Source organism: Oreochromis niloticus, linkage group LG1, assembly GCF_001858045.2.
Source record: "Oreochromis niloticus isolate F11D_XX linkage group LG1, O_niloticus_UMD_NMBU, whole genome shotgun sequence".
Taxonomy (NCBI): Eukaryota; Metazoa; Chordata; class Actinopteri; order Cichliformes; family Cichlidae; genus Oreochromis; species Oreochromis niloticus.
The window spans coordinates 17,112,559-17,135,522 of NC_031965.2; the positions used below are offsets into that span (position 1 = coordinate 17,112,559).

Consider the following 22,964-nt stretch of genomic DNA (forward strand, 5'->3'; position numbering starts at 1 on the left):
TACAAGTGTTATTTGTTGTTCATATGTATACCACATGGTGGCAGCATTGATCTCACATTGATCTCATCGTCACTGTAGGCAGAAATGGCTTCACAGTGACTGTCTTTACATGTTGGTGAACATAATGACTGTTCAAGTGCACCTTTATTACTGGACGTACTAATGTCCTAATTGGAGTAAAGTGTCATCAATAAACAAAAGAAGCAGAACATTTACACAACGTGTTTTACATTGGTAAAAGAAATTTGGAAGGAGGAACAAATTGAAAGCCTTCGCCCACCCTGACTCTGGATGAGGTTGCACTTTTAGTCGATGATGAGGTAATAGAAAGCAGTCCAGTCATTTCTGTTAAAAAACAACAACAACAAAAAAAAAACCCAAGTATATCCTCGCTGCTGTCTTAGTAATTCAGAGGGTAAGTAGCAGCCAGGTGCTGCTAATAAAAAAAACACTTGATTTAATTGATCATTGGGAAGTGTGAGCACTTCTATAAAAGCATAAGCTTTACTGGTTTGGAGTATTTAGATTTGTTAACACAGTGCAGCAATATTCCCAGGAGTGGGCACCATGCAAACAAAACCAAACCAAAAGAAAAACAAAGCTACATCTCAGACTCTACATGCTTCAGTCAGCACACTGAATACTGACAGTACAATTAGAAAAAGACTGAAAGTATGGCTTGTCTGGAAGAGCTGCCAGGATGAAGCCTCTTCTAAAAACATGGCAGCGCAGCTTAGGTTTGCAAGGTTGCATCTGAACAAAACCACAAGACTTCTGAAACGATGTCCTTTGGACAGACAAGAAGACCAAAGTGGAGCTGTTTGGCAGTTGTGCACAACTGGTGAGCACAAACGCCTCATACCAACTGTCAAGCACAGTGAGGAGAGGGGTGATGATCTGGGCTTGTTTTTTCAGCCATCATGGGCACCTTGGAGGCAGCTCGACCATGAATGCTTCTGTATACCAAAGTATTCGAGGCCTCAAAGATGAGGCCATTTGTCCGACAGCTAAAGCTTCAACCAAGCTGGGTCATGCAGCAGGATAATGATCCCAAACACCAGAGTAAATCTACAGAGTGGCTAAAAAAAAAAAGAATCGGGATGTTGCAATGGCCCAAAGTCCAAACCTCGACCTGAAATGCCAGCAAATCTTAATAAACTGCACCAACTTTGTAAAGAAGAGTGGGCCAAAATTCCTCCACAGTGACACGAGAGACTGATAGTCACATACAAAACGATAACTTCAAGTTATTGCTGCTGAAGGTGGTTTTACAGGCTATTGGTTCTTAGCCTCTACTTAAAATTCTACAGTCATTTAAAAATGTTTTCACAGGACTGTAGATTTAATGAGGACTTGCTCTGTAATTTAGAAGATGACTTTATTTACCTCTGCTAGGCTTGTATGCAGTAGCAATAACAATGACAAAATGATAGCATTGGTTAAGCATAAAGGACTTGTATAGCAGTCATTTTTGGCAAAGTTGCTGCAGTGCAGTGTAAGGTGTAATATATTTTTTTTCCTTTCAAGTATGAAGGGAGTATCTTTTTGCTTTTTAAACAGTTTTGAAGAATGTCAAAACATTAGTGGACACTTTGTCCATTTATGGACCAAATACCAATCCCCTCAAAGCTTGTAAAAAGGAAATGTCTTTTGTTGAAATGAGCAGTGACAGATAAAACTTCTCTCGCCTACGAAGTGGTGGCGTAACAGTGAAAATGTCCGTGTGTCATTTGAGTGAACTGTTTTACAGGAAGCTGATGAAGCAAGCTTAAAGTAGCAACAAGGAAGAGAAAGTTTACTGTCCTCTAGCCTTTCAATGGGGAAGTGCTGTCCAGTGGTAGATTCAGAGTCTGTCATCCAGCTTTAAGAGGCTGTAATGTTAGCTCCAGCTTAATGTGGGCATTAAAGGTCGGTTCAGGGTTACAGGTGACCTTTTCTTTGAAACATGAGGAAAGCTACTTGCATGAATATGGCCATTATGCGAATATTGGGGCAACACAAAGGCAGCATTTCATTCGTAGGAGGAAGCTGTGCGCCAATGCAAATCTGTTGTTATTCACAACACACAGACAACGTTGCCTGATGTTTTGTTTTGCACTGGATGAATGAAATGAGAAAACGGCAACGGCACTGTCAGAGGTTGCTGGATCACTGAGCTCTCTAGGAATACACACGTTGAACACTGGTCATTCAGAGCTCTGGGCCTAAGAAAAGGAATTTTTTAAAAATGTTTTACTGTGACCTGGTCTTTCGGAAGAGCGAGTTCAGCTCCCTAAAGACATTTTTTCAGTTTGACATGCTCCATCTGTTGAGCATGACAGTTGTGGCTCTGCTGTGACCTATTTAAATACCAGAAGTACAGTAAGATGAGAACAGCAGAGAACCAAACACAATGTGCAGCCTTAGCATATTTACCACGAGCTAAAAGACTAAACAGAAGTAGGACAATGTTTACAGAGACGTTATGCCAAAACATGTCTCTCACCATAATGACTGAACTGTCGCTGAGACTTGAATTCTTTACGTGTCAAGATGTTAACGCTTTCCCAGTGACCAATAAAACTGGGAATGCAGCAGGAGTCTGCTGTATGTCTCTTTTTTCCCCTCTAGCTTTTGCCATGATGTTTGGAGCGTCAAATAAGCAAAACCTGTGAGGCTTTAACAAAAGGCCGCATTCAGTCACCAGTGTAGTATGTACCAGGAAAAACTCTGGACCACAAGTTGACAGCTGAATGATGTGGAATTATTTTTAAACTAAAGAGCTTTTATGTTTTCAAATCTGACAAATCTTTAAGTGGCAATAATTAACCTAAGGATGCATGATGGGAAAAATCTGCTGAACATCACTATAGTGTATGACAAGGGCTACAGCTGCAGTTTTTCTTTTTTAAAAACAGGATTTCAGAGTGGCCAAGTGGAAAATCATGACCCTGGTCTTTGTCATGAAATCTTAAGAATTCTTAAGGCTTATTGCTTCCTTTGGGTAAAGGGAAAGTACCTCGAGATGTCCTAAGGCTGTTATTTATGGTACTAATTTAAAATTGCTTCTGCCGGTGGTTTCGGAGGACACGGTTTTTCATGCAAAACTCTTCCCACAAAATTTCAGAGTGCTTATTTGTTCAGCTGGACACATTTAATCATAGCGTGCAGACTACTACTACTCTCTTTGTTACATTGGCATCTTCTTCCCACACAATTTTGTACTCAAATTCCCCATCGGACAAATATACAAAACTATCCCAAGGCATAGGACCAGAAGAATTGGGCTCATTTGTTTTCATCTCTGTAAACGCTAAAGTTAAAAGATCATCGCTTAGTCTCTGAGCTTTGTGATGTTTTACAACACAAAAACTGGTCTTATTGAGATATAGCACCTGTCTCATAACTGCTGATGTTTTTATAATAACACAGCAAACAGCTTGACAGTTAAACATTGCCAGCCTGCTGCACTGAACAGCCAGTGTTTGTGCAATCTCACAGGAAAGATGCTGACATGAGGAAATTTAAGCAACAAATGTGCCACAAAACAACCTCCTTGTCTACATGCAGATCATCTGTTACACTATGACCACATATTTGGCTGCCTATCTGGGCAACACAGGAAGCGCCCAGGAGGAAGAAGAGGGCGGACCGGCGTCTTGCAGATATCGATGAGCCCTATGAGTGAAGCGTGCTGTAACATTATCCAGAGCCCCAACAGACGGGCACAGAAATCAAGCTAAACAGACGGCCTCCAGGCTGATCTGGAATCTGTTTTGACAATCCTCATTTCATCTCTAATCATGACTGTTTTTCAGCTGTGATTCTAGTACATATATTCAGATGATGGACATTTATGAAGGTTAAACTTCCTCGCATGTAATTAAGGACCTTTTAAAATTTTGTTTCATACTTTTTTTAACTGCACTTAAGATTTAAGAAAAGTTGTTCTTAAAGCTAAATGCTACTGAGCATGTATCGTGTGCTCTGTGTTTACAATACAAACCTGGCAACCTACCAAAGGCTGCATTATTCAATTCATTTAATTATAGTACATCAAAGTAGTGGAAAAGTTCTTGTATGTTGATTTTTAAAAAAAAGAAAGTCTGGGAAACATATCATCCCCTGGTTACCATAAACATGTAATTTTCATGGCAGGCTTTTGATTATTAATGACCAAGTTCACTTTGGACTGAAGTGTTGGTCAAACCGGCAGGCATACACTTCACGAAGAGGATGAACGAGCTAATACTTTCTGAAAATGTATATCGGTGCATTTAAATAAAGCAGAATATCATGAAAAGGTAGAAATATTTCAAGCCTTTTATTTTAATTTTGACAATTGTGGCTTATACAATGGGGAGAGACCACAGTCACCAAGAACACCATTGGTAGCACACTATTAGTAATGGACTGAAATCTTGCAGCACCCACAAGGTCCCCAGACCTTGAAATCTGTGGAGGGAGCTGACACTTTGAGTAGGGAAGCGTTTTCTCTGGTTCAATAGTGGCTCCGTATGTGACAATATGGAGCCAGGAAAGAGAATATGTGGCAGGAATGTGACAGTTGAAGCTCCTTTCCTGTCCGTGCCTGCTCTTGGTGCACTAGCAGTCCTTGTGAAGATCTTCCAAGTTTTTCAGTCAACTCTTCTTAACAATCCTCCCAAGGTTGCAGTCATCACTCTTATTTTTCCCTTCCAGTCAACTTTATAGTAATATAGCACTCTGACAGCCAGCCAGCTTTGCTTGCATGTACTGAACTAGACTGAAAGATGTACAATAGTACAAAACCAGACTATCTGTAAATAGAAAGATTGATATGAGCCAAGTGAAACGCCCAGAGATCCCCCCAGAATCAGTTACTGACAGGAAATACTTTTTTTTTTTTTTGTTGAAACACATTACACCAAGTAAAAAAAAATAAAAAAGCAGTATCTTGCAACTGAAATGGCGGTATAAAGGTTTAAATTAAAGTGACCTTTGTAAAAGTCTTAGACACACTGAGAATAAGACAGTTCAGTGATGGACTTTGAATCAGCTCCTTTCACGTCTTGCCCTTTCCAATAGCCCCTGAGAGCGAGGGAGGGAGAGGGGAGCTGCACTTCTTGTGAAAGGAAGCACACTGCAGCAACAGCAGGGGAGGAGGATGCTCCCTCTCTTCCTCTCTATTCCCTGCAGCTGATTGATGCTGGCAGCCTTTTACCTTTTAGTTTACCGGCACAGTGCAAGGCTCAGCTTTGTCACTGGGAGCTGCACCAATCTCCGGTCTGCTGCTGGGTGCTGAGAGCAGCTCAGCGGAGACTGGCGACATTTACTCCCCCCGCCACACTCCCAAAAAAAGAACTCAGAGCAGATGAGGAGAAAGAGCTTTGTAGTCAGAGACACGGGGGTAATGTCCTTGAAGACACATAACATGGCCACTGGAGGATCACAGATTTTAATCTCTCTGTCTGTAGCTATACCTGGCTTTTATCCTCATCCAGACTCTCGATTTTACACTGCATGCAAGAGTCAAAATGATGAAGGCCAGCTTCCATGTTACCTAGCTGCAGTTTTGAGTTGTGTTTGCGACCCGAGTGCACTTAGAGAAGCATCTGTAATTGCTTATAACCAAGAGACATTAAAGTCATTCTTAGCTTTTTGCATATTTGTCACAATAAAATGATCATCAAACAAATTTTAATATTGGGGAAAGATAACACGGGTAAAGGAAAAAGTTATTCAAACCTACCACAGTCTCAAAAATTACTTTGTCACATATTCAACCCTGTTGTTTTTGTCTAATATTAAAACTCGTTTGATGATGTGAAACATGTAGGTGTGACAAATGTGAGAAATCAACACTAAACAAAACTACGAAACTAGGAAGGGGAGCAGTGTACTTCTGTTGCTCTGCTCGTTTAAACTCTAAATACAAGCTGACAAATGAAATAGTTTTAAATGGCCTCTTGCACATCATACCTGGCTGTAAAACAATTTAAACAGTTTAGGAAAGAAGAGAAGACGAGCTTTATGGGGATGTTTATCACACTAGAACAAAGCATTCACATTATCACATGATAGCATAACTTTGGACTAGAGCAGGGGCGTAATTTCCAGCGGGGTTATGACCCCCTCCAATAATCAGACCCAAACAATATAACCCATAATATAAGCATAAATAGGCTGTTGATTGTCTTTACTCGTTTCTGGTATTAACAGCAAAATAGTTGCATGTTTAATCATCTGGGAATTTACCCAGATTTATTTATTTATTTAGACACAGATCTTGACCCCCCCCCCAATGTTCAGCACAAAGTTACACCGATGGACTAGAGGGAGAATTCAGATTGTTCCTGAAAGATGAGAATTATTTTGTAATTTTACAGCCAAATTTACAAGTCCAACAAAAAAGTTCCTTGAAGTTTTTGTGTAATTGTTTTGTTTTTTTAAACATTATTATTATTATTGTGTTACCATGCTCATATTTGCATCTAACAGCATAGAAGAACAAAAGCTTGTCTCCAGGTTCCATAAGTACATCTTACTGCTGGGAGTTCGTAAGCTGAAACAGGCTTATGTCAGGCTTGTAGAGTCAGAGCTGAGTTCTGACAGGAATGTATTATTCCTTTCATTTCCTGCATTTTACCTTTCTTGTGGCGTATCTGAAATTTATAGTGTACTTGAGCACGAACATGCATTGCCCAGCTAATCTATCACGACTGAAGAGAAAATCGGTTAAAAAAAAAAACCACAAGCTGCAATCCAAATGTCGGATTGTAAAACTGCACGAGAGTACAGAATGAAAGATATCAGTATTAAATTGTCGTGGATTAGAGTTGCGCAATTCGAGAGCATAGTACAGCTTTCAGATGATGGATTGTGGCAGTGTTTTATTGCTTCTGCCACACTACTGCTCCAGGGAGGCATTTGTGAAAAGGAGTGTTTGTTTTCCTATGAAAGCACCGGCGTGCTAACAGAAAAGTTCACTTATACATCATATAGTATAATGAAACACAACTGCACGTAGAGAGAGCCAAATTCTAAATGTTGGGGATTTAAGGAATGTGAGGACCTTAAATGGATTCGTTCCTTAGTAACACAAACACTTAACGGTGTTAATTATGCTGTTAGGGGGCTAGCAAACACTAAATGTGTTCAGTGAAGCAAGACTCTGCTGATCTGTTACTGTTTGTTACATTAGCCATCAGTGATGGAAAGCCTCCTTAGGCTTATTCAAACAGTCAAGTATTTATTCTACTACCGAGATTAGTGAAGAGATTAAATGGCTAAGATAAAGTTCCAGAAAAAGTGGAGCTTAAGTTGTTTGCTCAACTGTTGTTTCTAAAGTCAAGAATGGAATTAAAACTTTTAAATAAATTATAACTTTTAAATAAACATGGTTAAGGAGTCTTGGATTTCATGCAGACTTATGTAGCAGGTTTGGATTAAGACTACTGTCAGACTAAAGGAAAAATCCAATGGAGATCACCACTGAAAAAAAAGTGTTGTACTAGACTTCCCATATGGAAAAGAAATAGTAAAAACTTATAAAAGACTTGCATAAGATGTGGCCTACTTCATATAGTGAATCATATAAGGCTTATATGATTTACTCATGAAAGTGGCCACTTTCTCATTACTTTGATATATTGTTTTAGTAAGTATCCAAAACATACAAGTTTCATTTATATAATTTTTCAAGGGCTCTTATATCTGTTTTCACTCTTGTATGCTTTTCATACAAGTTTCACACAAGACAGATACAAACTTTATAAGATTTATATATATCTTTTCCATATGGGTTGCCCCCCTGTGGCTTTGACAAAAAAACTTACTTTTTGAGTATGAAAATAAACTAATTTGTTATTGTTTATAGGTCCAAGGTGGTATGTAGCTTAAGAAAAAAGAAGAGGATTGCCTCATACTGAACTGGCTACTTTTAATCCGAGTTAAAAATGGCCTACACAGCTTTATGTAGTTATATAGCTATGGTGTGACCTTGAACTGCGTGGGTGGATGGAGGTTTTGACCTTTATACCATTACAAATGCTGAATTTGTTTTGTGACTCACTGTGGATTTTTGGGTCAACAGTGCCTTGCTCAAAATAAGCACTTTTAAAGGGCACTGACCCATTCTAGTTCATAAGGACTATAGAATTAAGATGTGTTTTGCAGCTGAGAGGGGACTATGTCATAAATTGTCCAAGTTTATAATTGAACTGTTTATAAATGAATTTGCAGGGTCTCTATGTAGCTTTTTTAATATGTTTGCTTTTTTTTTTTTTAAAAAAAAAAGGTAAATTAAAAGTGCTGTTGAATATCAATCAGTTCACCTGCAGGAGACCATAAAAGGAGTTCTTTATACTAAGAAACACACTTACCTATAGATGTTTTGAGAGAGGATGACAGAGTCAAATTGACTTTTGTTAAGCTACAGCCACAGCTAAGCAAGTAAGATATTTAACTAATTAACAGGTTATTTATTTGTGAAACCGGCAGCTACAGAAACGGATGTAAAACAGTCGATATGTGTGTTTTAATTAAGTTATCGTGAGCTAAGCTAACAGTTCTCCTTTCTTTCTATTTCTTCTCTGTGTGCTAAGCTAACAGGCGTTAGCTTCACGTTTATCACCACCCTATTAGGTACTAGCACCACATTGGACACCATGTTTCCTCAAAAACTTTCTTATTTCTTCATAGCATAGATTTAACAAGGCGTTGGAACCATTCCTCAGCACCTCGTTCCTCATTTTGGTCCATGTTAACAGACAGGATCACACAGTTGCTGCAGATTTAGCAGCTGTGATATTTCATTCCACCACATCCTCAAAATCCTCTACTGGACTGAGATCTGGTGACTATGGAGGCCATCTGAGTACAGCAAACTCACTGTTATGTTCAAGAAAGCAGTTTGAGACTATTTAAGCTTTGTGACACGGTACAGCCATCATGCTGCATCCCTTTATCACTGCAGTGTATGGTGATAAACGGATGACCATGGTCAGCAGGAATAGTTAATCTTTTTTAGGCCATTTTCTGAAAACCCCTGATGTTCACTTTGAACTTCAGCATGTCGTCCTGACCGTGTCTGCATACCCAAATGCACTGAGTTGCTACCATGTGATTGGCTGATTAGATATTTGTGTTAACAAGCAGTAACAGGTGTACCTTTCAAAGTAAGTAATATTAAAAAGTCTAAGACAGGAAAAACAAACATCCAGTAAAAATACAGTTAGAGGATAGAAAACTAATTGATGTCAAACACCTGGTATAGTAATATAGATCTTATAATACATCAGTAAATGAACAGAATATGTCCACTCTGCAAACAGTTTTGTTTGTTTGTTTGTTTCAGAGAAGTGGTCACATATTTATGAAGATCTGTTGCTTTTCTTTTTATTGCTACTTTCAAAATGTCTTAAGGATTGTGGAGTATTTTGCAGTGTGCTGGTTTTTCATTACAGTTTAACCTTAGTAGTGGCTATGCTACTTGTTTATTATCTGATTATTAAAGACTTTCACCCTTCAGAAAATATAATGCAGAAAAATTATATGATTACTTCTTTCTGTTGTTTAATGGGGTTTTCTTTTGTTATTGTTAAATGAAAAATCATTTAGGTTTAATGTTACATTTCTCATTTAGGTATTACTTTACCATGAGCTTAAGCGCCTATAGTACATGTCACAGTATTGATATATATATAAAAGCAACAGAGCAGCCGTTAATGTGAAAACTAGCAGCGAAGGAGCTCTAAAATAAACGTTTCAGATAACACCGAGAATGAAAGGAAAATAGTCTTACACGCACCTGAGGGCGATCATTTTTTATACGAGTTCTCACACCAGATCTAAACAAAGACAAACACAGCTTGAATTAATAATTTATGTGTTGTTCTCTCTGTGCAAGCAGTGTGATGTGTCTATATCAGAGGAGCTGAAAGCAGTATTAAAGACGTGCAGGTCACAGCGAGCTAGAAGTAGACACCGAGACAAAGTGTGAAAGATTTAGCACATAGAGGCTGATATGAAAAAAAGCCAGCATGCCTGTTGTATCTCCAGCTCCTCAAATTGGCTAATTTGGCTGGCTTTATCCGTCTCCCTCCTGCGCCGTGTGTATTCATAAGTGTGCGTGCACATTTTTAGCGTGAGGCGACCAAGTTTTCTTACTGAGACAAACTAGTGTGCGTTGAGGGAAATGTGTTTTGGAGGTGTTTTATCACCAAGGACACAGACCACACACACACACACACACACACAGAACGAGAGTTCAGTATCATAAATAACTGTTAGGCAAAGAAACTCGCCATTGTCTCAGAACATAAAAAGATGGCTTAAATTCAAGTCTTTTAAATGTGTGTGTGTACCTGTTTTCACTCTTTCATATGATTTCAGTCCAAAGCAGAGGATGTAATTTGCCTCTCAGAGCATTTTTCAAGCATATTGTTTCCGCATAATAGCAAATTTAAGGGCAGACATGTGGGTCTGATTCTCCTAAGCTGTGTGTTTGTTTCATTTTGCTTGAGGACAGCGAGTCCTACGTCCTGTTTCTGGGGATAGCACCAGAGGAAGAGTCGCGGTCTATCCTTCCCTTTTCCTGTCCAGATGGCAGCATCAGCTGACGACAGATACGAGCTCTCTTGTCAATCCTTAGAGCTCTTATGAAGCTTCTTGGTTGCAGAATAGTGCGTGGGAGGTTGGAGAAGCGAGAATGTGTGTGTGTGAAAGGGAGAGAGAATTTGTGCATATTTGTGTTAATGTATATTTGCTTAGGGAGATTTAAGGAACAAACCCATTATAAGGTATTTTACAGTAAACTGTTTCCGATGCTTGTGGGCATCTGACAGATGATTCGCTTTGCTGATGGTTTTTTTCCCTTTTCCTTTTTTGGTACATTTGTATTCAAGTACACTCTCATACAGCCCACACAATGGGTTTTTTTGTATTAGACTTGATCCTGGGATAGCTTGGATTTGTGCCTCAGGATCCCACAAGGGAACAGACATTTGATTACTGTACTTGTCAGCCAAACAGAACCACCCCCCACCTCCCCCCATCCTGCCTAGGGGAGATAACAGACCTCATCTGTGTTGGAAAGGACGCTGTGGTCTGCCTGATCAGCGAACAAGCTCTCGTTCTGGTTCATTCACATTTAGCAAAACTGAACACTAAAGGGGAAGCCAGGGAGCTGAAATCTTAAACGCAGAGTAAATTATTTACAGAGGTGTGCTTGATGGACCTCTTTAAAAATGAGAATGTGGCATCATTCGATTGGGCTGAAATTGCGTTTCGTTTGCATAAATCAGATAACTCTCAATTGGGTTTGAAATCAAGACATCATCTCTGTATTTTAGCACATCTCGTGCGTTCGGTGATGTCAGCCTTTTCCAGGAAACACGACTCGGAGGGAGATTGCGTCTGATATTCTGCAGTGTGCAACAGCTCAACGCTCTCTTCTCCATTTAGTGACCTTTGAAAGTGTGCTTTGTTCATGTCACATTTAATGTTAATAACAATACTGCTGCAACCTTATTCGGGTCCGCTTTTCATCAAACCCTTTGTATAAGTCTACCGAGCTCAGCACCCGCTCAGCAGGGGAGGTGTGTTTGGTCTTTGATGTGCTCATACTTGTAAAAGTATTCGCAAGTAATGTAATAGATGATTAGGATGCTGGATAAAATTATCAATTTATTTTGATTGTGTGGATCCGATGAGAAACAAACCTTGGTTGAAAGGAATCATCAGTTTATCCAAAGACAAAACAAAACGAAAGATGTAATACACTTAAGTTAACAGGATGATGAGTTCAATCTTGTTACACTGTCACACTTTATTGGATGCACCAGAGAAAACATTTACAGCAAACCCCCCCCCCCAGCACAGCACAGTCAATCTGAAGGAATTCAACATAACCAGTAAAAACAAAAGCCCCACGAAAGGAATTCACTGTCAATGCACGAAATAGAAGAGGTGCATCAGACTATTTACAGCGCATGTGCATGGTTAAGGTGTTCAGCAGTATAGCCTAGTAGCAAGAATATGTCAGCCCAGTTCACTAAAGATCAGAAAAAACAGGAGCTCCTAACATTTCTGCAGTCCCATGGAGCCATTTATGACATTTACTTAAGAACAACACACGCTTTGTGAAAATCAGGAAGGCCAAACTGGAGCATAAAAATAGGCTAACCAAGACCCAGGGCCATCAAAAAGGTCGCTGCCTTTGTTTAATAAGCAGTCAGCAAAGAAAATAGCAGAAAGTTCATTCTAGCTGCACCCTGACCCAACTGTACAGAGCAGAGAGCCACAAAAACAGAGAACACAGAAACCGAAGTTGACAAATCGACAGTTTTTGGATGGAAATGCAACTACTGTAACCTATTCATTTCTCCCCGGGTCAACCGTACGTGCTCCTGCCAGTTCACCGGGAGAAGATATACTCGGTGTAGCTGGTCCACAGCTTGTCCTCTCCGGGGTCATTACTGCCGTATGAGCAGGTCCCGGTGGAGTTACAGGCCACCATGTGGAAACCAGCCTCGGCCAGCCGGTCAAACGCCTGCTCCAGAAAGTTGTACTTGAGGTAATACCTGGAGGTGTACTTGTCAGGTGGTCTGTCCGGGTCGCGGCTTTCGTTCAGGGTTTCCCCAAACACCTCCTTAGCCAGCGAGATCTTGCTGCACACGGTTATTCTGGCCACCCTGCGGAACTTGGCGTCCGCCTGGATGTCTCTCCCGATGGTGTAGCTGCCTCTGTAGCCGATGGTTATGTAGCCGGAAGTGGCTCCGGGAGAGCGCAGGGTTCGGTCCGAGGAAGAAGAGGTGACCGGGCTGCAGAGCTCAGCCTCCTCCGGCTCCCCGCTGTCCTCCGTGTACGAGCTGTCTTTGCTCACTGCCGCCAGGCGCCTCGACAGCTCGGGCAGCTGGAAAAAGTCCGCTTCTTTCTGCAGCCTCCGCCTCTCTTTGAAAAACTCCGGCAGGGAAAGCTCGGAGTCCCGTAGATAATCCAAAATGTACCGGAAGAGAAAGCCGTCCCGGTCGAAGAAGAAGCGGCCCTTGCTGTCTTTCGGCAGGGCGGCCGGTGAGCTCTGAGTGAACTTGGTCCACAAGAGAGAGTTGGGCACCGCAGTGAGAGTTTCAAGACGGGTCACATACACCTGGCCGCCCACGTTTAGCTCCACTATCTCAGGGAAAGTTAAACTTTGGCTGTCGGTTAGTGCCATCTCTCTCTCACTCTCTCCCCCCTCTGTCTCTTTCAGTCTGTCTGTGTCCCTTTTAGGTGACCTAACAAGGAAGGATAGTTGGGGAGTATCCTCACTGTACAGAAATGTTTATATTGGTTTGGCTGTGTGGGAGGAGAAGGAAAAGGATGGCCAACAGAGACATTAACTGTTCGGCGGAAAGCTCTGAAAAAACAGAATGCTGCTTTTAAGGTCTCCATGTAAGCCTCGACTTCCTAGATTCATATCTGATCTGTGATATTCTAGCAGGGGTGCAAAGTGACACTGTTTATTTGTTTAGCACCGATCTTAATCTCTGAAGCAACAAGTTGTTTTTTTTTTTTTTAAATATTTTTTACTTGCTCTGTGTTTAACTGGGAGCGAATAACTTGAGATAAACCCTTTTTGCAAGTGTTTTCCACCCAAGATAAGCAACAACAAGTCAAGAGGCAGAGTAAAATACAGAAAACTCCTAGAGTGTATAAAGATCAGTATAGTCATCTTTTAAATCCCCCACTGGCCTGTAGGCTTGCATTCTGAAGCCTCGATTTTAGCACTGAGGCAGATTCGATTTGTTGAAGCCAGGCCTGACTGTATTTGAAAGAAAGCGTAAAGCATACTAACAGTTAACATTGGAAGGCTTGATTTGCTGTAAGTGTGCATGGCACAGGCTCAGACTTGCCAGTTGTTGCAAAGTAACACCAAAGCTGCTGTACAGACTTCTTAGACAGTCTGTTAGCACAAATTAGAATATTTGACATATTTAGTTACAATACATAAAAAATAAATAATAATAACAATCCCAAAGGCAGCAAAATGACAAACACAGTGAAGCGGTCCAGTTGAGTCCAGCACTTGTCAGTGGCCAGGACTCTAATAATGCAAATTTTAAGCCTTAATGCAACTCAGACCTTGATACTGTTATCTGAGGTGGAGAATTTAGCACAGAGATTTAAAAGTGCAATTTGTACCAGGCTGTAAACATGTGTATTTGTGCTCTAAAGTTTTGCTGTTTTAACATAAAAGTCTGCAGGGACTGACTTTGTCTTTTTCATCACAAAGTGCTTTACAAAAAAAATTCTGAGTTTTTGGCGCTTTCACGCTGGCTGCGGTTATTTTTTTAACCCTTGAGGGGGTAGTGATAGTCAGGAAAAACTCTACGCCCGTCCACCCCCACCCCCTCAGTGTGATTGGACTATAACACTGTTAATCTTACAATGCCCAACACCATTGGATGAGAGCATGGGAAGGGCCAGTAGGAATGTAAATGAGTATATCAACTCAGCTGTACTTTGTGCATAGTTTAATTATTTCTATGTTATGCTACTTTCTGCTTTTACACCCTTATGCCCCCCTTATTTATTTTAAAGCTTTAGTTACTTATTATTTTTGCACATTAATTGCATGATTACAGATCAATTAATACATATAGCACCATTTAAGATAAAAAGTGTCACTCTTTCTAATGAGTGTGTTTACGTTAAGTACTTTAAATCTATTTTAAATGTAAAACTTGTGCATTATTAAGCTACTTAAGTAGCATTGTACATTTTATGTTTCAAGTACAAGTCTAAATACTATTTCCACTTTGCAAAATAATAATCCATCTTATTTCTTATGTAATATTCTGATTTGCTACTCCCTCACCCCCATTTCTGTTGCTTCTTCCATGCCGCCCAATTTAAAAAAGTCTGGAAGCACCCCTGCCTTCAGCTTGTATCGCTGATTTTACAACTGATCCCAACCAGAGAAAGCAGCATATTTAAATGCTTGTTTAACTTATAGTAGACCTGTAAAACAGTGTACGCTAATCATCTTTCAAACAAGAAAGAGAAGCAATATTTTTTTTAAAACCCTTTTATTTTATTAACGCTGCGCAAACAAAATATTGTGTCTTATAAGATTTGCCTGAGGCATCGTGCAGGTGAATGAATGGTGAATGTTGTGATCGCCTGCTCTGATGCCTTTGCAGCTCACAGACTGCTTTAAGTATTGTAAGTTAAACATGTTTTGATATCTCTGACAACATTCAGAAAGGCCAGGATAAAACTTATTTTTATATGTGCAAGCAGTGTGCTTGGCTGGGACCGCATGCTCCAGTGGTTTTAATACCCCATCATTGGGAACCAGCAGCAGACAAGTTGTTTTTATGAACAAGTTATTATGACATCTATAACAGCGCTTGAGTCCATTATGTTTACATGGAGCTCAACACTATTAATAACACTTTATTTAATCTGTCACATAAAGTACGTGGCATGATTACAAACAGCTACGATAACTGTAAACAGTAGTTTGACCCGAGGATTCTGCCCAAGCGCCTTTTTCCCCTGTTTTTTGCTTATTAATGGCCTCTTGTTGATGTTGGCTCCAAAGCTGCACTCACAAAATAAGTTCAACAGCTTTTGTAGTTTTATAAGATAAGTTCATCTGCAGGAAGCCTATGTAATGTAACTTTAATATATTTAAATATGTCTTGTAATTCTTATTATATGTAAATTTGATGTTAAAAAATATGATTTCATTAAAAGCATTGTTCAAATGAGTGGTGTTTGTGGCTGTAGTTTGTAGATTTCTTGTCATAGAAGAACTTTCTCCTCTGGACTCTGCAGAATTTAAAGTCATCTACAGACCTCCCCGTGCTCCAGTTAAGAAATTGAACCAAAACAGGAAAGGCCCACATTGATGAACGCTCCTTGAATTGGTTCCAAAATGAGACAGTTTATTTGTGCCTGGGGTCTTGGTGTGTTCACTACCAGACTAAAAGTAGAATGAAGCAGGAATTCAATATAAATGATGTACCAACATTCTCCGTTTTAAGGGTAAGATGAAGCTGATCGGACTGATCAGCGGTGTTTCCAAAATCCCTTGAAAGGAGGTCATACTTTGCTTAAAACCCACATAAGCCCAAACACTGCACTGATTTCAGCTTAGCACCAAAGACCTCTTTGATGTAGTCTTGAAGCATGCCGAAGGCTGTATCCATATTTCAGTCCACACTCCATTATTACTTCAGAGGACGACCACTGACACTATTGCACGTAGTCTTAGAAGAAGATGTAATTGGTCTGTTATCTCAGATAATGAATTTTGTTTGACTCACAAACTGTTCATAGGAGAGACTGCTGACTCAGATCAACCTGTGCTGCTGAAGATAACTGTTGTCATAAAGTTTCTTGGCAATAAGCAACATCTGAGAGAGAGCACAAAATTTCAGAGATATGATGCACATAATGTACAGTATCAAGACCAGTTGAGATAATGTTGCACTAAATTTTGTTTTTGATACAGCTGCAAGAAATTATAGAATTTACAAAAACCCACTCAACAAAGAAGGAGACTAAGACAAACATAATGTTATGTAGCATGAAACATAAATTTCATCTTCTCATACATGAAAACATGAAATTCTACCATCAGCTTTCTGACCAAACTACAGCTTTTGAATACAACTCTCCAAGTGTCCGGCTCTTGCTGCTCAGAGCACATGAGCTTTCCTGGCTCTTAAAGTTCTTGATTTTACAGGAAAAGCTTCATTTTGTCACCCTACTTTTTCTAACAGGCCCAGCCGGTTTCAAACTCTGGACTAGAGTGACATCTAGTGGACAGTTAGTGAAGAAGCAGTTCATCTTGATTTTCTTGCTCACTGCAGCTGTGGGGTTAAGCAAAAAGGGTTCAAGGTGTTTAGATGCAGTTACATCAGCAGTTATTACGTCTTTCGAGCATCTTTGTCCTGTTAGACCCACATGTCCAAAATCAGATTTTTATTCTAACACCATAAAGGAGGATTGAGGAATGTGCCTAATCAGATGACACGATCCATTCTTCCATTTCCTTCTGCTATTGCAATTCAGGGCCAACACAGAACCATTCACACTAATTTTAAAATCACAAATTAACCTTAATTCCAGTAACTGCATGTCTTTGGACGGTGGACCCTGGAGTACAGAGAATATGCTTACCACATGGAAATGCTCTGGCTAGATGGTGGATTTGAACCCAGCACATTCTTGCTGTGAGGTAATAATGCTAAACACCATGCTTCCCTGGTGACTGGGTGGTAGGATAATTGTCTTTAATATAAGTACAAATTGAACAAATATGACCACATTTTATGAAAAGAACAATATTTATCAATATTTGAAACATACTTAACTTGGGACACAGGAATGATTGTAGAAAGGTTTTCTTCAACAACTGCAATACACATGTATATTTTCAAAAGGCGACAGCTCTGTCCCCTTTCTGGCCCCGACACAGTTGACTACAACACTGTTGATACTGACTACACTATTGTCAGTACTATGTGCTTTTCTTCTGGATTAAGCATCTCATATTCTCTTATTCATCTCTTATTCTATGTTTCTCTTCATCCACCAGGATTGATTTTGAGTATTGGAGGGCTGAAAATGGACTTTCCCACCCCGTTCATGAGTGAGGTATGAAAAACAGATGAAGCTAATTTTGTTAAGCACAGTGTTATTGTGAATTGCCCCTACATAAAATCGACTCAGTTGGGCTGATTTAAATTTCTTGTAAAACATAACAACATTGTCCCCTTCAGAAAACCAGCATGATTGTAGCTAAAAGAGCCTGGAAATCACCATCTCTCCCCTTGTTTAGGGTTTGGCTATGTGAGAGGATTGCATGTTTGTGTAGTGAAGAGGTTCGCTATCATCTGGCTGACACTTTTGAATTTGTTGAAATCTCTGACCCTTTTCTCAATCATATTAACAGGGATTCAACATAATCTGTAACCCATTTGACTGCACTTTGTGTTTATGTGAAACTACACCTCTGCCGGACACTGATTCCTTCCTGGACTTGTTCCCCACATCTTCTGGGCTCAGTGAACTCCCCTAGACAGCTGTCTAACTTCACACAGAAGATCATTTTCTTCAGACTAGCATTTCTCTTGAACTTTTGATTTGGACTGACTAAGCAGTCTTTCTCTGTGTTTAGATGTTGTTGTTGTTGTTGTTGTTTTTTCCAAATTTGCCAAATTCTCATGTACGTCACAATTTTCTCACAGCAAAGTCAAACAAATTAGTGACAGTGAATATGGAAAAGGTTTCTTCATTCACTGCAACACACCTTTGCACATGGGCCCGTGAGCGCATGTGTTGTGCTATATGAATTTTGACAATATGATGCGGCGTTTATGAAGGGACTGAGAAGGAAAAGGTATTTAATTAAGAGCAAATTTCATTTTTAAAAAAAAAACAGATCTACACTCACACCTTTGCGCGTGCGCACACGAAGTGCTGCTCTTATGGAACGCGCGTGCGTCATATTCGATTTGTGCATTTATCTTTTGTAACGTCACCTAAAAGCTGCAGTTTGAAATTTTTCTTCTGCACCTACATTTTCTGGTTCAGATGAGTTCAGCGAGAAGCGCTAACGGTCCAAATTCACGGAAAAGCACACTTAGTGATTCAGTTTCTTCAACTTTCGTTTTAAGTGAAGGTAAGTGCAATCTTTAGACTAAAAATCAACAAGTACAAAAACAGAGGGCTTCACATCTTACATTTAATATATGTATTTCAAATCTGAACATTTTAAAAATGATATCCAGTTGATTATGTCAGAAAAGCACTTTTTAGTGCATTCTACTGTAAAGGTGAATTTACTGCTTACCTGTTAGACGCAACTTGTCTGATAAATATTGATTTCCCTTTGTATATTAACTATAAAAACAAAGAGTTTTTAATTCTTATTTAAAATTCTTTTACACGATTTTGGGCCAATTTTTTATATACATATACACACACACACACACATATATATATATACATATATATAAATATATATATATATATATATATATATATATATATATATATATCAAAACAATGAGTTTTTCATTCTAGTGTGAATGTCTCTAAAGACTTTTTGACGAAGATTTTGGGCCAAATTCATTTAGTTGCTTTGAGTCTTTCTGTACCGCTGTGGTGGTTTCCTCTTTTTTCTGAATTTAAAAAACTACATTGTGAACAAACAAACTGACATTTGAAAGAGAGATTTTTTTGGAAGAAAAGCAAGAAAATGTTGTGATCTGTTGCTATGATATGAATCATAACAATACGACGCTTTGGTTTTGAAAACTCTAAGAAAATAAAGTTCTTTAATTAAGAGAGAATTTAATATATGGGTGTGATTCAAATATAATTCTGTTCATTACAAAAAACAAGCTGGCACCGTAAAGTTTGTATATAAGAGAATCTGCACTGATTTGTACAGAGTTGCTTCTGATGGAAACATGCTCAAATCATAGTTATGAAGTCTGATAAGCTTTGTGTTAGAGACTCACTTAACCCCATGTTTCCCTTTCATTTTACAGCCATGTTGAGAAGAAGCCAAAGACTTCAGTCTAACGGCTATTACGGCAGCCAAGGAGAGCCGTTAATCTCCTACAAGGACACTTTGTGCAGGTTAGTGCTGGTCTACATGTTCTTTGTTGTCATCCACTGACATAGATGCATGTTTCTTAATCATTATCCATTTGTTCTTCCATGTACCTTCTTTCTTACATGATTTTGTTTTTTCTATTCTGAATTTTTAAAAGGCGACAGCCCCGTCCCTGTCCAGTCCCTGACAATAATGACCAAGACACAGTTGAATACAACTATGATGACTGTGACACTGTGGACTACAACTATGATGACTGTGACACTGTGGACTACAACTATGATGACTGTGACACTGTGGACTACAACAACGATGATCGTGACATTGTGGACTACAGCAACAATGATTTTGTTGACTACAGTAGTGACAGCAGCAGAGGTCTCTTTAGAGCCATCAAGGCACTGGGACTTTTGGTCCTCATACTGGCCTTGTGTTTTGGTAAATGATCTCCTTCCACAAACAATTACAGTCTTTCTAGTAGTACTATGTGCTTTTCTTCTGGATTAAGCTTCTCTTTTTATTCTGTGTTTCTCTTCATCCACCAGGATTGATTTTGAGTATTGGAGGGCTGAAAATTGACTTTTCCACCCCGTTCATGAGTGAGGTATGAAAAACTTATGAAGCTCATAATATGAAATGTACTTTTTTTGCTGAAAATTTATTTAGATAATGACAGTTTAATATTATCATAAAGCTGTTACGTAAACGTAAATGCTCTCTTCTCAATTGTAGTACTTGGTGAGCGGACATGAACGGGTGGAAAGGCAGGTACAAGACATTCAGGATACCCGTGAGTACACTCTGCCATTAGACACATGCACATAGACTTTTCTTACGTTGCTATCTGTATATCCTCCCTCATAATAATCACAGTATCCCTAAATTTACCATCCTGTCAAAAGTCAAAAAACTTGTCTGACCAACTCGTATCTTTTTTTTGTCTCTCAGGACCACAGTGCAGATTTCATCCGCTACGTCACACTGCATCTACTGAACAAGTGGGGCAATTGCGAGTACTCCTGTCGACACAGCTTTCCAGTTCAAAGAAAGCTGGCATAACCAAATTCCCATGAAACCATCTTTAAAAGAAAAGAGAGGAAAAATGTGAAAGTGAATCAGACTGCAACACATATTGAAATAATTGTATTTGAAAAAAAAGTCCATTTAACCCATTTTTTTCCTGCAGCGAACGTCCATCCTACCAGGTAAGACATGTCTGATTAAGATGTTTGCAGTCTGATTCACCTCACCCCCAACCAGCCGTGGCAGAGGGCTTGCCCCTCCCTGAGCCTGGCTCTGCCAGAGGTTTCTTCCTGTTAAAAGGGAGTTTTTCCTCTCCACTGTTGCCAAGTGCTTGCTCAGAGGGGATCATCTGATTGTTGGGGTTTTCCTTCTCTTATATTGTAGGGTTTTTACTCTACATAGACAGTGCTTAACAAGTTTATTACATCACCTGTCATAAAAATAAGAACACCCCAAATTTTTTAAACCTGTAATTCTTACATTAGGTGATGTTCGACTAACTTTGTTAAGCACTGTGTTATTGTGAATTGGCCCTCAATTGGAACTCAGCTGGACTGAATTAAATTTCTTGTAAAACATAAAAGTTCTCTAAATTGCCTCCACTGGAAATTTAGAGATATTTTTAAAACAACAAGAATAAAATTTTAAGAAGATATTTTTCATGTCTTTTGTTATTCTTAATTGTCAGTGTATATTAAACAAGCGTGATAACACTATGGCCGCAGGAACATTTAAACTCCCAAAAGTAAAAAAAAAGTAAAGTCCATGTTGCATGTGCTGTGATATGAGGAGCCTTCACTGTGATGCAGGCTTTGAGGTTTAGTGAGGTAACTTCAGGTTTAACCATGTGTTTGTAGTTGGGACACCAGATAGACCATTAAGCATATTGCATCTGCATTTTAACTTAATCAATTAGCAGATTTCACTGGAATTTTTTATTTAATAACCCCAAATTTGGACTTATTGATAACAGAAACAACCTTCTACAATCATTTTATTTAGTTCTGTTAATTTCAAAACAAACCTTCTTTTCCTTTTTCTTGACTAATGGTGTCACCTCCTGTAATTTGTCATGACTTTTGAGTCATGATATGTATAAATTCTAAATGAGTGAAAGTCAGGGACTGGGCCAGAGTGGACGTCTGAGGCAGCTTTGTTCTGGTCCCCACCTCTGTGTGGAGTTGCTTCCTTGAGCTCATCCACTCACATCTGCAGGTAGTTTGAAATCAAGAGGCTTTGTATTTAGGAGCTGTGGTGATAGATCTCCACCCATTTGTATTTCTGCCATGGTAGTAAATGGACTCTGTCTCTTATCCTCATTTCTCTGCATTTACTCTTTAGTAACTTTTGTATATCATCTTCTCTGTAGAACTACAGACCTGCTACTATATAACTCATCTGGAAATCTTACCTCTCCCGTCTCGAAGAATTTCCAGTTATCGGCAGGTTCTTGCCATTCTGCTTGCAGCTACGCCAGGGGTGTCCAACTCCAGGCCTTGAGGGCCTGCAGGTTTTAGATCTCAACCTGGGTCAACATACCTGAATGAAATGAGTAGTTCATTACCATGCCTCTCCAAAAAGCCCCAAAATCACTGAAGACTCAGGTCCTCCCCCTCTACACCACTGCCACACGCTTGGTTTGAAACCCGGCCAGCGCACTGATAAACCACCCTCGCCATCATCACCCAGTGCATCCCAAGTAAGGCAAAGCAGAACAGTTATCCAAGCAGCCATTCTCCATCTTCTCACCTACGAGTACTATCTTTTATGATACCTGATATAGCTCATAGTTTCTGCCCACCCAGCTCCCCCTCTTCCCAGCAGCACTTTGAAAACAAATACTGAAAACACGAATAACACCATCTGGCTCTGTTTTTGGGGCTCAGTAACACTCAAATCATGGCACTGAAAATTCTTTTCATGGTATCCGTCATATTCTCTAGGAAGTGGTTGGAAAGGTCAACCTCACAGCTGCGTACTTCCATGTGCTCTTCTACTCCAAACACTTAAAGTGCTTTACACAACTTGCCTCATTCACCCAGAAGATCCATTAGAGCTGATTGAGGAGCATCAGGGTGCAGAAGTAAGCCTGAGAGAAGGTGAGAAGGAGAAAAGACACAACCAACACGAGCACAAGGACAAACTGGGGCCACACACAACTTTATACAAGTAATGACACACATACATGTACAGTAGTGCAAAGAATGTTATGTAAAGCTGCTCGACAATAGTGAAAAGAATACCAATAAAGTGTATCAATATGAGTCAAAGTATGCGTCTGCAGTTAAGCATCAACAAATGAAGTTAACAGGAGTTCATGTGACTAGTTCACATGACATAGAAATCAGCTTTTAAACAGAGT

At 39.6% G+C, this 22,964-nt stretch overlaps 2 protein-coding genes across 5 annotated transcripts; one reads left to right on the forward strand and one right to left on the reverse strand.

Moving 5' to 3' along the window:
- The first annotated feature begins 8,318 nt into the window (after positions 1-8,318).
- Positions 8,319-21,255, forward strand: LOC102080850 (uncharacterized). Of its 4 annotated transcripts, none has more exons than XM_019357597.2 (8): positions 8,319-8,412; positions 17,552-17,610; positions 18,550-18,637; positions 19,512-19,602; positions 19,737-20,017; positions 20,125-20,183; positions 20,312-20,369; positions 20,528-21,255. In XM_019357597.2, exons 2-8 carry the CDS (start codon positions 17,581-17,583, stop codon positions 20,650-20,652), a joined length of 732 nt encoding a protein of 243 aa, XP_019213142.1. In that variant the 5' UTR covers positions 8,319-8,412; positions 17,552-17,580; the 3' UTR covers positions 20,653-21,255. The 4 variants fall into 4 exon arrangements, with proteins under 4 accessions (XP_019213142.1, XP_025761490.1, XP_025761491.1 ...); XM_025905705.1 differs by lacking the exon at positions 8,319-8,412 and adding an exon at positions 17,100-17,191; XM_019357599.2 differs by lacking the exons at positions 8,319-8,412; positions 17,552-17,610 and adding an exon at positions 18,241-18,355.
- LOC100696715 (BTB/POZ domain-containing protein KCTD12) lies at positions 11,687-13,294 on the reverse strand. The gene has a single exon (XM_003445713.5). It carries the CDS (start codon positions 13,172-13,174, stop codon positions 12,377-12,379), a length of 798 nt encoding a protein of 265 aa, XP_003445761.1. The 5' UTR covers positions 13,175-13,294; the 3' UTR covers positions 11,687-12,376.
- Positions 21,256-22,964: the final 1,709 nt, after the last annotated feature.

What these genes read in the sequence shown, in the direction of transcription:
- LOC100696715 (XM_003445713.5), bottom strand. Translation starts at nt 13,174, where the DNA reads ATGGCACTAACCGACAGCCAAAGTTTAACTTTCCCTGAGATAGTGGAG.
- LOC102080850 (XM_019357597.2), top strand. Translation starts at nt 17,581, where the DNA reads ATGGACTTTCCCACCCCGTTCATGAGTGAG. An exon ending in CCACCCCGTTCATGAGTGAG is followed by an intron (nt 17,611 to 18,549) that starts GTATGAAAAACA and finishes TTTCTGGTTCAG; the next exon opens with ATGAGTTCAGCGAGAAGCGC. An exon ending in ACAAGACATTCAGGATACCC is followed by an intron (nt 20,370 to 20,527) that starts GTGAGTACACTC and finishes TTTGTCTCTCAG; the next exon opens with GACCACAGTGCAGATTTCAT.